The sequence below is a fragment of the Vanessa cardui genome, chromosome Z (genome assembly GCF_905220365.1).
Source record: "Vanessa cardui chromosome Z, ilVanCard2.1, whole genome shotgun sequence".
In the NCBI taxonomy this organism is placed as follows: domain Eukaryota; kingdom Metazoa; phylum Arthropoda; class Insecta; order Lepidoptera; family Nymphalidae; genus Vanessa; species Vanessa cardui.
In genome coordinates, this window is record NC_061154.1 from 9,555,358 (window position 1) to 9,573,985 (window position 18,628).

The 18,628-nt window shown below is 30.4% G+C and overlaps 1 protein-coding gene across 3 annotated transcripts in view; it reads left to right on the forward strand.

Moving 5' to 3' along the window:
* LOC124542941 (adenylate cyclase type 6) overlaps window positions 1–18,628 on the forward strand; it is a 215,638-nt gene that overhangs the window by 58,616 nt on the left and 138,394 nt on the right. For all 3 annotated transcript variants that reach the window (XM_047120888.1, XM_047120890.1, XM_047120889.1), the window contains exon 2: window positions 18,110–18,560. In XM_047120888.1, coding sequence (XP_046976844.1) covers window positions 18,459–18,560 — 102 coding nt within the window. In that variant the 5' untranslated portion in view covers window positions 18,110–18,458. The remainder of the gene's footprint in view (window positions 1–18,109; window positions 18,561–18,628) is intronic.

Sequence of the window (18,628 nt, forward strand, 5' to 3'; positions counted from 1 at the left end):
CAATTGTTTTAAAGAGCTGATAGAAGATGTTTTACAATGTTGAGCGTTCGTAGTTTAACCTCTGTGAAAATAGTTAATAGCTGATTATTAATTTATATTGGTTTAATAATTTCTAAATGGCGAAAAAGAAAATTTTAAATGGAGTTTCGAACTTATTTATATGTTATGAGACTATAATTATTAACATAAAGATTACAAATTAATTCATTAATATTTTCCTTTGTAAACTTCTGACGAGAAAAATTTGTAAATTCACGATTAATTAAATATTTTGAAATGAAATTTTTTTACTAAGAATATGAAAATATAATATTTACTCGTAAAATGTTGATGTTATTTTCTTAACGTCGGTTCTTTACGCCTGTAATACGAGCCCGTAAGCTTAAATATGAGGAATATATTTATGATTTGATAATAATATTATTATGGAGACGACAATCGTAATTAAGGGTATTATTTCATAAATATAAGTTTGTTATAGTAACTGTTAACTAAAGTAAGTATACAGAAATAAGTGATATATCAACAAACATCATATCGATGTTCGTGTTGGCATAGAATGAGACTAAACCAAGAAATTTATTCCGTTAATCTATTCCTCTGCAGCAAATATCAACACTTAGTTATTGGTAAACTTCAAAGATACGTAAAAGATAGTCCTAATAGATTTAAGGGGGTGAAACAGTTGATAAATAGTTTGACATTATCGGAAACCACTTTATGCTTCAGTTTAAAGTAAAAAATATATTGATTACATCGTTTTAAAATAATAAATCCATAAGCGGGTCAATTAACGGATGTAAGTTTGTACTTTATTATATTAAAAACGTAAGATATTCCAGCATCTGAAGTCTTAATATTAAGTATGATATATTGTTATCCCAAAGATAGCGCAACAGCTTTTACTAGCAACTAAAATTAGTGTATAAAGTTAATATATTTTATGGAAACAACTTGTTTTTTTATTGTTGAATGCGTTTATTTTAGCTTGTTATTGTAATATAGCGCGAATTATTAAAGCGTGTTCCTAAATCGAGTAGTCATGATCTTTGGTTTAGAACTTTATGCTATAGAGCAATTTGTGATATTTGATATTGGAATGAATACTATTGTGCTCATGTAATAGGGCTTCAGTCGTCATTGATTGACTTGATTATATTAGCCATATATAGATACATGTAAGGTAAATTATAATCTAGTATTTTAGTTTAATTTTTTTAAGAGTTTATGTACGTTAATCTTGACTTAAAATGAGGTATTCCGTGGAAAAGTACAGTTGATCGATTGCGTTTTGTTACCGTGGTCTCATCGATTGTATGCCGTGACAGAGGAAAAATGAGGGTATGGGCACAGGTTAAAGAAAGACATATGTTACCAAAAAACTCAAATAGTTAAGGAAATTGGGTGGTTGTCTAAATAATGTTTTTAGTGGGACCGGGGAATATTTGTTTCATAAATCTTACATATTAATACATTACCATAGACCGATTTTATCAGAATGATTAAGTAAGGAGAGCCACTAGTAGTTAATAATAATTAAATAAATATCGATCGTAATTACGATACTAAGATATTTTCAATTATACAATTTTGACATACTTTCAACTAAATTAAAACAAGCAGTAATGTCATAATAAAAAAATGTTATTAGACATAACTATATTATTTTAAAAATCGAAATCAAAATAAACTTTTTCAAGTGGGCTTTTACAAGCACTTTTGAATCGTCATTTAACAATTAAGTGATGCTACCACCGGTTCGGAAAGCAGATTCTACCGAGAAGAACCGGCAAGAAACTCAGTAGTTACTCTTTTTCAACATTTAAAAAATACAATCATATTAGTTACATACAATGATATATGTATGTAATGTATTCTGTCTGGAAGTCAACAGGTATTAATTCCAAGCTTTTTTATCATCTATTTTATTTAAATACTCTCTGAACAAACTTCGTTTACCAGTGACATTTCGCCATTACCGTGATAACCGGGTGGTTAAAATCGTAAATCTTAAATGAGGTTTGTGGCAACCCAGAAGTATCCCAGGTACTACTACAGTCTACAGGAGTATTATAAGTATCACTTTAAAGAACAATTATTCTGACAAAGATACCACTAACGTAAATTACACTAGAATAGATTGATATTACAAGTTTAGAAAATAATTATTAAATTCACATTCTCATTTTCTTAAATCGTGTTTATAATATATTATATATTAATAGCGTAATCTGTATTTTGTCCCAGTAATTTTTTGAAGAAAGCTGCACAAAAATTACGGGTACAGTCTCAGGAAAGAAAAATAAAGGGGATTCTTGGTTGCCATTTAATAAATTGTCACAATTAAACACTGGGCATAACCGGTTATAGAGCGACTAAAAAAGAAAAAATAAATGAAAAGCTTAAACGAATTGAAGTAAATTGCTATCGACAAACTGCAATTCTAACTGAAATAATTCATGCTATTTAACATAAAAAATATCATGTGCAGTAATAAAATTCAAAATGTGTAATTAATTTCGATAATTCTAAAAATTCTTTTGAACAAAGGTGAAGACGCGCGAAACTCACTAGTTTATTATGCTTGAAGGTGTAAGAAAACATTGTTAGGAAATTTACATGTGTCGGATGAAATACTGACATATGTGTATATATGTATATTCGCTTGCTTATTTACGGCGTTCGAGAAGCGTAGTCGAATAACATTTAGGATAACGTGCTAAATATTTCAATATAATATGTCATTATATTTCTTTCCGTTGACGCGTTATTACATAAACATAAGGACCAATTACATATTCTTTAATAATTACTTACCTGTTTATTACTTTGAATAAAGCAGTTTCTTATTTCAAGTAACTTTTCTGCAGTCGCTTAGCTCAAATATATATATTCAGACCAAATTTCTTTGGAATCGTCTTTTCAATGGCTATTTGATGAATGAAAAATATAAAGTGTAGAATTAAGTTCGTTTTTTAACGGCTTTAGAAGCATATAAAACTTTCTCGTTCTAACTAAATATTACCTTAATTAAAAAATATTTTCTAAGCGTTCCTAAATTTCGAGATTTATTTTTTTAGGTGGCAGTGTTTGGTATCAATCCCCAGTTTCATTTTGTATTTTCAAAATATAAATATAAAGATAAGATATTACTCTTCGCAATACACAAATATTTTTATTCTCTAACACATTGCTTGTTAGCTCAGCGGCCGCATTCCATCACTGGAAAGGGTATTACGGAATATTACGGAAGGAAAGAGCAAGAAATTATGCTGAATTCTTGAAATCAGCTCTAAAGTGCCTTTATATAACAAGTAATATTTTATTTTTACATTTTATATTGAAAATATTTAATACTAGTTGTCTACCGTGGCTTCGTTCGCGTTTTAGTGGTTTGGTTGTCATGTGTTAAGCAAAAAAAGTAGCCCATGTGCTTGCTTGAATTTTAAGTTTGCTTCATAGCAAGTTTCATCAAATTCGGTTCGTTAGTTTGGGAGTTAAAGAGTGACAGACATACTGACGGAGTTGCTTTCACATTTATAATGTTAGTATATCTATATTTCATGGATAAATCTTATCTAGTAAATATCTTTAAAGGCAAATTAATGAGTCGAATCTTGGGTAGATTCGTTTCGTTGTTACATAAATAGCCGGAAACATATGTGTTATTTGATTAAAGTACTTAACCAAATATAAGATTTATTTGAAATGTCCTATAATTACTATGGTTTATCACAGCGATTTGCTAAGTAGGCCCAAGTAAGTTCGTAATCTTTCATATTCAATTTTCCAAGTTTGTATGTTTCTGACATGTGAAATTAGCACGTGAATAAAAACTCACTATTGGTTGGGAATGATTGTTAGAAAAATTCCTAATCATTTCACCTATTGGATTTGAGTTTTCGTGAATACAAGCAATTTATATAGTTACGGTTTTTGCTTATTATGAATTTTAAACGAAAATGCAACAATATAGTGAAAACGAATTTCCGAATAATATGTTCACCGTACAAAATGTTCGTATTTGTTCTAATATAGCGTTGGCACAACCGAATTGAAAAGATCACTCAACTGAAAATTCACATGATAAAGCCCGATTTAATATTGAACCATATTACGAATGAATCAAAGACTAAAACTAAAGAGCGAAAAAGAGAGAGAGATTATCTTTTGTTTCGTTTAAGGACACTGAATAAATTATTTTGTCAACCATGCACTGTTATTTTCAACTGCCAACTTCAAGTCGGAATTAAAGACGGAAATTTATTTGTCGAAACGATAACTCGTTTTAAATGATTCATGGCTCGTATTGGTCGTAAAGAACATTGATCGGTGACCGTAGGTAAGCGTAAACCAAAAACCGATAACTCGATGATGGAGTTTGACACATCCGCCAGAAACGAACCCGCCAGATCAATGCTCTACAGTAAACTTGCACTGTTAAATTGGCGGAATTATTCATAATATTATATTTATTCCTTTGAAGTAAAGTAAAAAAAGCGGGTCGGTGGAATGCACATGTGTCAGAATTTCATTGAAATTTGACACAAGCAGGTTTCCTCACGATGTTTTCCTTCATCGCCGAGCACTACATGTATTATAAATACAAATTAAGCACATATACATAGTGGTGCTTGCTTCGGTTTAAACCCGAAATCATCGGTTAAGATGCACGCGCTTTAACCACTGGGCCATCTCAGCTCATTTATTTATATCATATTTTTTTTTATTTCTTATATTAAATGTATTACATTATTATTGAACGAATTTGTGTAACAGCATAATGTAATCTGACCTCAACCTTGAAGACCGTTGTAATTTCTCGTCGAATCAAGAATTATCTATATTTTTCAAATTGAAAAACAACAGAGTAATGTTTAGAAATCATAACGTAAATTATAACTTCATATGCTGACGTTTGCTTATTCACATATTATTCATAACTACCTTATATTATAATTATTTAGTCAACAGAGTTATATATAGTAAATTATTGAAATGTATTTGCATAAGGCTCAGTTTGATCGCCACAGTAAGATCGCTCTGCTCAAAGAGGGCCCTAGAGAGATTTTCTAGCACGGCACTTTCGGTCAGGGGACCGATTTCAAAACACGTGGGAAATAAATAAGTGCGAAATCTATGGCCGCAATATAAAGAGTGTTCGTGACCATTTAAACATTAACACAAATAAGGGTACTTTATATTAAAGTATTATCATTACATTTATATACATATATGTATATATGCTTACCTCTTTAGAATTACGCAATCGATTTTGGTGCGGTTTTTTATTAGTTAGAGTAACTAAAGAGAAAGGTTTTTCTACATAATACATTAACAATATAGCAAATAAACAAAAAAAATTCTGTCGTATATTTAGTATCAGCATTGCAAACGTACGAAGCCGGGTTGTTGCTAGCCATTTTATATACTAGTTTATTTTTAAAAGAGCTTAAATAAAATGATTTATTACATCGTTATAATAATAGTCAATCGTTAAGAGGTGGAGTATCGATAGTAAAGGACTTTCAGTAGAAGTATGAGTAGGAAGGTATTATAGCGGGAATTATACTTTCGTTCGGCGAAGAGCCCGCTCGTGAGACTTACTGAGGAACTCGAAGGTACTCGAAGTATTTTTATTTCATAAATAGTTTTTATCACATTAGAAAATATATCAAAAGCAACAAAAAAATAAATAAACAGAAGGGTTAAAACAAACAGGTTGTGTTGTACAGATTTTTTATTTATGTGATAGGTGTCAAACGGCTCACCTGATGGAAAGTGACTTCCACCGCTCATGGACTTGCAGAGGTGTTGCCGGCCTTTAAAGAAGGTGTACGTTTTTTTTTAAAGGTTCCCAAGCCTCGTCGTTTCAGAGCCGCCGGCCAAATCTGGTTCAGAAGAGTAGTTGTGTTTTAAAAGACGCGCACATAAATTACAATGTATAGAATTTTTGTAATTTATCTCGCATATTTTAAAGACAAATGTATATTTATTGAATCGTAAACATTCCAAGCAAGCAATTTCTATCGATGCTTAATGGTATCATGAACACATGATTGAGCTTTCAATGAGACTCGAATCGATGAGAGATAGTTTTTTTGTACAATAAATACCTTCTCTTACGTCTAGGTATTCAATAGGAAGCTGATAGAAAATCAAAATAATAAAACCGTAATTGGTAACCCTGGTATTTGAACGTTTAAAATTTAAATTTTATCTTCATTCTTATTAACAGTGCAGTTATGTTGTTAAGCAACTTAAGCAGACGTATTATTTATAACGTTTAAAAATGAATCTACTAAGTCAATAATTAAAGTTACTTTAAATTAAGACTATTCTTTGATGAGTATGAATTTCATAATACATATATTATTAAAACAATAAATAAATTATCCATAATAATTCTACATTAATAAGTTGAATACGAGGAAATGTATAACATAAAAAACATAAATTAAAATAAATAAATTTTACGTTTACTTATACTTATCAATTTGAGTAAAGCTTAAATCAACTCGGGTATCAAAACTGGATATTTTAAAATAAAAAGCTTGTCATTTGACGTGTAATTAAGAACCTCAAAGAACCTCTCCGTGTAAATAGAGCGCACATAAAAGATGCACTTAATATTAAAACGTGCATCTGTATAATGTAATACCACATAGCCGCAGCGCTTACAATCGGTAATTTGTTTAAAGACTAAATTGATAGTAACGTGCGCATGTCTTTTAATGCAGTTCGACAAATCTGATTTTCTGTAAGGCTGAAAGTGACCGCATTGCGTCTGGTATCGATTTAACTTTGTTGCCAGAAACCATCGTGCCAAGGGCGATATTTCGTTTTCGTTCATGACCTACCTTCTATCTAAAGTTTGCATGCGTTAATTAAATCTAGACAACATTACAAAAATTGTTCAAAAAATATATATATAAACTGTAACATGTAATGAAAATGTTTTACCGTTTAAGTATAATTGCTAATTGCTCAAAAGCGGTCTCTCGCTTTATCAATATAAACTATCAATAAAGCGCTTAAAGCACCATAAAAGGATAAGTTAAGAAAACGACGTCTCATAAATTGCTTACTTGAAGCGGTTAACTTCTTCACTAACTGCAACTTTCAACTTACTTATTTTCAGTTTATAAGTTCCCAACATACAACAAACAATTTAAGCCGCAAAGACTAAAAACAGTTGTGAATGCAATGAAAAAAATGTAATAACTTCTTCTATTGTTGAGAGTTGAGAAATAAATTTCATTATTTCGATTTATAAAATCATAATTTCAAACTATAAAATATAGTGTTAATAAATTGAAGTTACTTTTAAAAAATGTATCGTACATGTACCTGAAAAAAATTACCTATTATTTTATTTTATTGTCAAAAGTTTGTGCAAAATTTGAGTTCAACGAGTTAAATTTAGATAAAAAAGGGTGCAAGATTTGACACATAAAATATAGTGAAAGTTGAAGTTAAGATAAGAGTTCGTAAAAGTAAACTCTTTTCGTAGATGATATGCACGACAGCCTGTATGTGTTGCGGCCGAGTTATGCATATTTCTCTGATTGTGGTATTACTTTACTATTACGTGGAGAGAGAAGGCTTTGCTTTGAGCATGTTGCACGCGTCATCATCATATAGATTGCTACTCTTAGCTTATTAGAAGCAAATTTAATTCATGTAATAGCAAATTGTTATTGCAGTTTCATTTGTTTAAGAAAAATAATCCTTAGTTACATAGCAACTGTGAATTTAGTGATGTTCTTAAAATAAGAAACTTTATTGTTTTGTTTTAGCAATGTTGGAAGCATTCGTCAAAAATCAGTAAAAATAATCAGTTGAATGTGTCAGATGGATAAATTATTTTCAATTTTAAAAGGATGGCTCGGTGGATTAACAATTTCGATCAAAAATTTCAAGTTCAAGTAAAAGACTACGAGATATATCACTTAGTCCGTATTTATAGTTCATTTGATTGCTGGGTATTTCATTTAGAATATTTATTGGAGAAATATACTTCACGAGTGATCTTCGATCTAATGCTATTCTGATTTAAGCTCTCTCCAATTTGAGTGGACGTCTTTGTACAGAAGTGGATTATTAACTTATAATGTATATTTAAAAACGGGAAATTAGCAAATAAAATCGTACAGGTGGGTTTGAACCCGCAATTTTTAGTTAAGATGGACCCGTTCTAACCACAGGGCCATTTCATTCATTTTTATTCAAAATTTCTCTTATGTTCTTATTTGTATTAGACTGTAGGTATGAGTTATAAGTTTGATATTGCAATACAATTTGTAACAGAGTGTAGTCACTTTCAGCAGACCATATTTCCCCAAGGCGAAATCGACGTTGTATTATTCGAGTTATTTTGACTCATGTAAATAGACCTACCTTGACATATTCGTGGGTCGAGTTCCGTTAGTGAAATCAGTAGTTGGGTCCCCACGGAACGTACGGAGAAATCTTACTTCACTGAACCCGGATGAAGTAACTTTGAGCTTCATAACATCAAGGAATCCTTGTGTTTATTCGTTTCATATAAAATATGAATAAAATACTACTTACTCTTTTTATAAATCACTTGTTTTCAAGTCTTAAACATGACAAAATGCAATAAAAACCTCTTGTTTTAGAGTGTTGGTTGTCATGTGATGTGGCAAGAAAAGTCTGTCATGTATTAGCCTGTATAATTTTTTGGAGTTCCAGTTTATTTCTTAACAAATTTCGTCAAAATCTATATTCAGCAGTTTGGTTGTGAAAGAGTCTCCGAAAGACCGACAGACAGAGTTACTTTCACTAAATTTTAATTAATTGAATAGAAAACAATCTTTTCCTTTATAAAGAAAAATATATTTTTTAAATTTGGAATAATGAATAATAAAGTAATCATTCATAATTTAATATTCTTTTTTTAAACCATCTCAGTCCACATACTGTAATGCCTTTGACGGAAGTATATAAAAAAATATTTTCTAAATTTAAAATAGTACAATAATGATTTTTAATTTAATATTCTTTTTTTAAACCATCTCGTTCCACATACCGTAATGCCTTTGACATCGTTTCTCTATTAAAAACTTATAACGTAAGCAAATCGATGATACTGATCTGATTGAATCTGATTAAGGATTTATACATATTTATGAGAACATAATCTGGGTCAAGTTCGAAATACAACGCGAATGCAAAGGTAAAAAGGGTACGGATCCTTTGTCTAATGTACTTATTTTATGAGCATTATTCGTTTTTGGATACTTCGTTTATTTAAATACTTCAATGTATATTTATCGTTCATCCGTTCATAAAAAGAATAAAATAAATAAATTAAGAAGCCACTTGGTGGTAGGGCTTTGTGCAAGCCCGTCTGGGTAGGTACCACCCACTCATCATCATTAAATAGTTCTTACAGCTTCATTGTCTATGGGTCCACTTACCATCAGGTGGCCTATATGCTCGTCCGCCAACCTTTACCATAAAAAAGTTTTGATTATTTTACAATTAATATTTAAGTAAATTTAAATAATATTACCGCAAACGTTTTATTTGAAATACGAACCAAGTATGACACAGTTTATTTAAACACAGCGCTCTAAGACCCTTTGCAAACCTTATTTAACAAGGATGTGTAAAGCGTCCCTAACTAAACAAAATAGTCCCGACTTACCTTCTATCCCTTAATAATGGGAGTAACAATAAGCAAGATTGAAAGACGTTGTATACAACGAACCATATTGTTTTTTAAGTGCATTTTAACGATACGTATCTATTCGTTAGTAACGCAAGTAAGATTTTTTATTTTTATATTGTAAACATGTAAATAAGTATGAGCCGAGATGGCCCAGTGGTTAGAACGCGTACATAATAACCGATAATTGCGGGTTCAAGCCCAAGCACGAATGTCATGCTTAATTTGTGCTTATAATTCATCTCGGGCTCAGTTTTGAAGGAAAGCACCGTAAGCAAATATGCGTATATCGAAATTGTGCTACATATTAGTCCACCAACTCGCATTGGAGCGGCGTGTTGAAATATGCTCCTTACCTTCTCCTCCAAAGGGATAGCAGGCCTTAACTCAGCTATGGGAATTTTACAGGCTGTTTTTGCTATTTGTTATAATTAAGAAAATTGCCCAATTGAAAATTCAATGATTCTATTATACTTCATTATGTACATCGTACATCAAAGTCGGTGTTAATGATGTAAATGTGTATTATTGTAGCGATATCAAGCTAATGGTGCCCTAATAAGCAATAAAGCAATGGTCACATATTTTACATAACATACACTAATGTAAGTGGTTCATTAAAACATGTGACTCGGATGAGACTCAATACAGATCGAGCAATGTACCCCACACTTAACTAATACAATTTTTAATCAAATACCTTCAAGGATTTATCATGAAATATAATTAGATCACATTAACGAAAACGACATAATAATTTGGATAAAATCAAGCTATACTTTATTAATTAACCTAGGCTCTTACAAGCACTTTTAAATCGTCATTTAACAACTATATTAAGTGAAGTTACCTTCAGTTCAGAAAGTAGATTCTATCGAGAAGAACCGGCTAGTAACTCAGTAGTTACTCTTATTCAATATTTAAAAATACAGTCATGTTAGTTAAATATATGCATGTAATATGTCCTGCCTGGAAGTCAACAAGTGTCATGATTTTTTAAATATATTTACATAATTTTAATTGAAATAATAATATTTAGTACGGTTTTGATTTTTAAATACGTTTTTTTTTAATTGAAATAACATTTATTATTATGATTATTTATTCGGTTATCGATACCGTATAGTGGGACTCCCGTCACTTCTTCTCGTGGCGTGGTGTGGCGAGCTAGTAGGTACTGCCTGGCACGAGAAAAACAAAAGGCGGTTGATTTTGAACGGGGAGTGGAGAAAAAGCTAGATGGAAAAAGCATATAATTATATAAATAAGCGGATAAATAATATATGTATCGATTGGTAAATTAATATAGTGACATAAATTAATGTTATGTGAGTAGTTTTATTACAAGTAGAATATAAAAAAAATATACCAAACAAAGTAATTAATTGATACAAAGGCATTCTATGTGGATTTATATAGGATCGTTGTACTATATAGATGTAGTAGCTAAATGTATATACATTTAGTAAATGTTATAATTAAATGTATGTTTATACGAAATTAACAAGCATTGACGCAAAATTATCAAAGCTAGTACGGAAAGCTTGTCATAATCTGTTATTTAAGATGACGAAGGACGACAGTCAAAGGTCAGGTAAGGTAGATTAGGGCGTACGAGTAAATAATATAAATTATAGAAGCACCCTGTACGAACTGAAACATTGAAAATGAAAGGTCCAGGGAGGGGCTTGTAATTAATTCCATGTGAAGGGTAAAATTCAAACTACATCTAGTAGAAAGACTCGAATACTTTTTTACTTACGTCTTCATTTGAAAAAAAAGTTATTTGTGATACTTAATCATTACATAGTATAAAACAAAGTCGCTTACTACACTACTTATAAACATATATAGTGACATATACCATCATTGTATGTATGTTAGGAAATCCAAAGCCAGATATTCTATTCTAATGCAATTGGCACTTACTTTGATTCTTGTGACTCTTTAGGAAATAATTATTTAAATATTATGTAACACAAAAACAAGCATTTATTTCGGCTATTTTTTCCTACATTAGTAAATTTAAGGAAATTGACATATATTTTACTTTTGACCGAAAATATATTGTTTATTTAATTTTCATTTTCCTCTAATTATAAATCATATATAAGCATGTGTAATATTAAAATTATTTATTTATAGAGCTGTATTTGCGAACAACTCAATTAACTATTAAAACCTCGTAATTTCGAAAGAACCCACGGGATTATGTTGACCTAAACCAATAACGCGTCGAATACAGTTTCAATTAAAGCAAAAATTTCAATTATAGCGCGCTTTATTTACTCACCCACGATTGCGTTTACTTTGTGTCGTTTCATTCGAAAGATCATTTGTCTGTATCGTGAACGCATTTTATAAACAGGTATCTCAGCTTAACCGTATTGTGAGAAAGGCCTTGAACATGGATGTGGATGGATATTGAGGTAGAGGAAGACTAAAAAAACGATGGATGGATTGGGTGACAGGCGATATGGATAGAAATAATGTTACTTGTGAGATGACGTCTGACAGAGAAGTATGGAAGGAGAAGACATGTTGCGCCGACACCAAATAAAATTGCTATAAGAGCAAGCAAGCTAAGAGCAGGAGGATGATTATGTATCTCAGTTTAACCATGTATGCCACGCCTGCAAGCTATTCATTAGGAACACGTGTCAAATTACAAATTAAAGGGTTGTAAAACAATTTACTTGAAGTGTAGAACAAGAAGTAGTTCTAGCTGTGAAATTATTTCCGACTTCGCAGACTCACTCCACATGAAGGCGAAGTTAATTTAATTTTTCTCTTGTATACGTTTTTTCCGTATTATTCAAAGTACCTACTAGACGTCTCGTGCTCCACAAGAGTAAAACAAATTAGCCTCTAACCCGACTAAAAAAAGTGTTTTAAAAAACATGAAAGAGGTTCTTTGATGTTTTAATAATATGGTCTTAAACTTGATACAACTTTAAATGCGTTAAAACATTTAAATATGGAATCTAATGTTCTTTTATTACTCAAGGCGTTTCCCATAAGTTGTGCTCTTTATTAACAACTCAGAATATTTAAAAACAATTTTATCAATATTACAATTCAATCATAACTTTATCTTTGTTTGTGTGTGTGGGTGTGTTCTAAGATATAATTTATCATCATTGTATTATTACTCATGTAAAAATTCATTAAGTATCGAAATTGTTCCGTTGTTGTCATGTCTCTTATCTAGTTCAGTAATTTACAAGCGAACAAGGTATTCTTGATATTATCGAAAAGATATCGATGAAATTATCACATCGTAAATAGTCGATGCTTATGTCTGATATATGATATGATGATGTCTTCATGTTATAAAACAACAAAAAGCAGATATCTATATTAAATTGAAATAAGTGTTTTTTTTATAACATTATTGGTATACGAAATATTTACTAAATATGAAAACATCAACAATAAATCATATAATATGTATTAAATTTATACTAATATTATAAATGCGAATGTTACTCTCAGTAAACTCTGCTTGTCTGTTCGTTACGCTTGCACGGTTAAACTAAAGCGAGTTTGATGAAATTGTATGAGACAATCTTGAAAGGCTACTTTGTTATTCGTAACATCTGACAACCAATCTCCATAATGTGAGTGAAGCTGCGGTTGCCTATTAGTTCGTTGTAAAGTTAATTACATTTAATCATTTACTTGGTGGCAGGGCTTAGTGTAAGCCCGTCTGGGTAGGTACCACCCCCATATCAGTTATTCTACCGCCAAACAACAGTGCTCAGTACTGTTGTGTTCCGGTTTGAAGGGCGAGTAAGCCAGTGTAACTACATGCACAAGGGACATAACAACTTAGTTCCCAAGGTTGGTAGCGCATTGACGATGTAAAGATTAGTTAAAATTACGGGTAGACCCGTGACCACGAACACTGCAAAGTGCTCGAATCGTCGGGATGTTTAAAAATAATTAATATACGCGATTCATCCGTTATAATTAGTTTTATTTAAATGTGTAATAATCGCGAAAATTTAAGACAACATTAGTTAATATTTCTTACAGCGTCATTGTCTATGGGGGATGGTTACTCACTTATTATCAGGTGGCCCATATACCCATCCACTGACTTATACCATAAAAAAAACATGTAAACAAAATACGATCGGTGAATAATTTTCTGTCAATCATTTCTATGCTTACCTTTATTAATACGTAAACATAATAGAACAGAAGCCTATCATTAAACTCGTATGAAAATGAAAGTCAATTAACTTTTTATTGCTGATATCTTGAAATGTCCATTAATTGAGAACATACGTCGTAAATATTAAATATGTCGTTATTCTATCAAATAACGCGGTACACCGTTTAATATTAAGTACACGCTACTATAAACCGTATAAAATTTGTTACCAACTTATGACTTGTTTTATAGGCACTCATATTACCAATTTTATAAGTGAAATGTAAATAAATATAAGTGATAAGGTTATTATTAAATTTTCTTACATTTTCATGTTTATCATACGAATATTAAAAGGCAAAAGTCACCCGAACAATTTATGTATAAGAAAAGTGTTACAATCGCGCGAATGTAAATCACCTAATTTCGTATCAATTCGGGATTCAAAAAAACGTGAAATGCTTTTACGGCGTTCGCTAGAGATTTTTTTTTATATTCGAATTGAAGTCGTTTTGTACGCAATTTTGTCTAAAACGGGAAGACTTTCACTCCGAGCATATCGAATGTTTACATATAGGCGTAAACTTTCTTTCGTTGGATTTAAATCTAATTTAGTTTCACAGCCTTCGCTTGACTCTAATGGCATTTTACTAATATCCTCTTACGCTATCGAGAATATCTTAAAACATTCCTTTCTTCATATTTTAATTTATCATCTGTTAATTATACTTTATTCCCTATATTTAATTATATAATCCTATCCACCTTCCCAGGTAAGAATATTTCATATTTCTAATTCCATAGAACAGATATTTTCACGCAAAAATACCCTCTCCGTTTCCCTCCTTAATTGAAATTTATAAAAACCTTTTTGTAGCGTATGTTTTCTTTTTAAAATAAACTTCTAAATGTTCCAATTTAGAAAACGACGTTTATAGGTATATAGATTAAAAATAAATATATTTTTTTAAGTTTTGTTGTGATACATTATTATATGTTTAATGATTTGATTTCATTGGATGATATTTTTTTCAAATACTTTATATTTGGTAAAATTTTAATAATTGTGATTATCTACTACTCGTTGACAAAAAATGCTAAGTTGAAATTTTTAAGAGATTTTGAGGTCAAATAATATGTACTTTGCAAAGCAGCGATCTAGTCAAGCAGTCTCCTTTATTATATTATTTATAGTTTTTATAAATTTGCAACGTTGGCAGGTCTGTGGCAAATAAGCGACGTTAGCTAGTAAAAAGTATGACACTAGTAGCACAGAGCTTAGGAATTAGTAGTGTCTACTCCTGCGTATCGGTAAGCCGTTGGTCTTGCGCCTGACCTATCTCTCGATCGTGTTGTATCGCTGTCCCAGCGGACAATGAAATTGAAGGGAACAGAGTATGCACCTGCGTTAGCCGACATACTCGTGCAGTGTATTCCCTCAGCTAATAGACTCAGATTAGCCGGCTGAAATCGGTAAAAAGACACACGTTTACTTTTTATAATCAATGATTTATGATTAATATATAAATTCAAAGTAATGTTCTTTGTAAAGCAAACATTAGTGAAAAAACATGTGCGGACGAAATGTTTTTTGTAGACTTACATAGGTATTTTAGAACAGAGATGACACTTGAAGTGTTGGTTGAGAGTCTTATATATGAACTTTGAGTGAGTACGTAAATTATTTACAGGTACTTAGACATATTTGATACAATATAATCACAAGTTATTTTCATATTATATAGAGAATTATAAATATTACGTGTTCACTTATTTTACACACACACATACACATGAAATTTTTAGATCACTGGCTCTAATTTAGTACAAAACAAATTATCTATGTATTAAATTAATATTATTAAAATTTCATATGCAATATTATTATGAAACTAAAAAGGGTTCTATGTACAAATATACGTTTTATAATATATTCGTGATTTTGTGTAAAGCGTTTGTTATTTTTAAATAACAATTATAAATATTGGACATTACATACTTTTGATCCCAAGTAGCTAAAGCACTTGCGTTCTGGAAAATCAGAAGTAACGACGGTAGATACTTCAAACAGACCCAACACAACATAGAAAAGCAATGACCTTTTTCTACATCGCCTCGGTCGGGAATCGAACTCGAGACCACGGAGATCGTCTTATTTTATTTATGCAATAATAATTTCGTATAAACCACGTACATACGTATTAGAATACTTATATATACCTATTATAATTATGGAGAGTATGCAATTTGCGAAGGCTGATTGGCTAATAATAATTGAGACGAATAATGATTCTATTCAAATCTAAATTGACAATTATTATCATCATAGGTATTAAACCTGAGACATGGTTTATCATAAACAATTAAAAGTATAATTTAATTTATTTATATTTTAGCAGCTATGTTTGTATTTAAAATATCTAGCAATACAAAACAGGACTTTAAATTACTAAAATATTCGAATATGAGTTTCTGTTTCGATGTTTTTTTATGAAAGTCGAATATGTCATAGTGAGATGAAATATGCGAAATTAAAAAATAAATTCTGATACAGTGAATGACATAAGTGTAACGGCTAGTCACATTTTCGCACGGCTACATTGAAATTTATTTCTGCTTTCTCTGCCCGCGTCCTTGTACGCGTTTGAATTTGACAATAAAAATATTTTTGTAACCTAAGGTACTCCTTATTATATCAGTTAGCTGACAGTGAAAATCCCGTAAAATTGATCCAGAGATTAGCCGGAACAGACAGAAAGATAGACAGACGAAAATTGTAAAAAATGTTATTTTGGTATATTTGCCGTGTAAACATACACATGCATTGATTAAAAAAAAGGCTATTTTAATATTACAAAGAGACACTCCAATTTTTATGTATACATTATATATATGATGATGAAAAATATATGTATATATTTTTAATACAAAACTATACATATGTAAACATATTATAAATTTATTTATTAATTGTTATTACTCTTTATAATTCCCAAGCATCGGGAATTATAAAGATATTATGATCGCATTATAAATTAAGTAATAATTAAATATTTCTATTTTATTATTACTTAAGTCTGTGATTTAGGTACAGTTAGAATTGTTAGAAGGTTATTTCTTCAGAACTATTTCTGTCGATATTTTCATGGAGACAAATACGAACGCTATAACGTAACTATTATTATACTTTATTGTAACACTCAAATAAGATTTTTTTAACAATAAACAATGGTTGCTGAAAATGCAATGCTTTTACATTAGCAAAATATTTCACTCAGGCAGGCGAACGATGACTTTAAAAAATTGGTTTTTCGTTTTAAGCCAAAATAGTCTTAATAGCATTTTTGCAACTATGCACAAACCTCGTGTCCTTGTCCATATTATTATATAATTTACGAAGTAATATTAAACAAAAGGAGACGAAAAAGTTTACAGTTATATATTGAGTATATATTTTCTATTACAATATTGCCAGTGTTAAAAATTGTTGTCTTAAATGACGTCAATAACCTTAATAAACAGCAAACGAAAAAAATAGTTTCAAATATATTACCTATAATTGTTGTGTGAAAGTTTCATGAACAGATTAAGTAGTTGTATATCTGTAATATTTTTATAAGTAAGTTAATTATTATAAAAATATTCATATCTATAGCATTCATCCAATGGGATAATTCGTTGTTCGTGGTCACGCGAAAGTTTCTGAATGAAATCGTTTTACAGTATTCGGCTTGGTAGCCGTTTAAATAAATGGAAGACAACAATTTATTACTTTATAATAAGTTATATTTTATTACTATAAAGTTTTTTTAAATCGTAATTATATAGTTCAAACTGAAAGTCAAATCAATGCTAATATACTTTTATTGTTATCGTATTATATTATCCAACAACAAATTAATATTTGTTTAATTGTTTTTTTTTTGTTTTACGTTACAAAGCAAATTTATGGGATTAAAAGGATAAATTAATAAAAATAAATTGTATTATTAAAAAAAATTGAAATGATATCACTGCCCTCGTTAATAAGTTTAGTTTTCAAAATAAATTAAATATTTTTGTAACATTCCCTATATGTCAGTAGTATGTCAGCTAAATATAACCATAGTAGAACCATACAAAGAATTAATAAGCGTTACTAAAGTTATTTAAACAAAGCTAATTATTTCGTAAAAAACAATGTTCAAGCGATTCTAATTAGTATTATATAATATTTTTTTCACCTGTCAATATAAGTGAATTTCTTTTTTTTTCAGATACCCCCAGCTGTTCTTTCATTCGCTTCTTTATTTATTAATAAATGTGTTCGCTACTTCTTTTAAATTAAGTTCCAAAATGTGTTCATTACGTTCCCGTATTATTTATCCAGTGACTTGAAAATGTGAAGTGTAAAATTATCTTATTTTTATTGTTTCGAAAGTTTAAATCAGTTTTGAGAATATGTGAAAATTTATCGTAATTAGTTTTGTTTTTGTATTAATAATGTGACGAATAAAAAGATGGCCGAAAGATTTTGATAATAGTGACGGTTTAAAGTGATTGCACTTTGCGACAGAGACGCATAATGTTTTTAAAGGGTTAGTGTATTGTGAGTGAGGGAGAAAGATGTCGCTGCCGATGAAGCGTTCGTTCAGCTCGGAGGGGGGCGCCTCCAAGCGTGACTGGAAGTTGAGGCTCAGCCTTCGGAGCCGGAGCGGTCATAGCGTGGTAAGTTTTTTTTCAGCGTCTATAAATTTATAAAATAAGTATTTATGTTACCCGCTGAGTTTGAAATA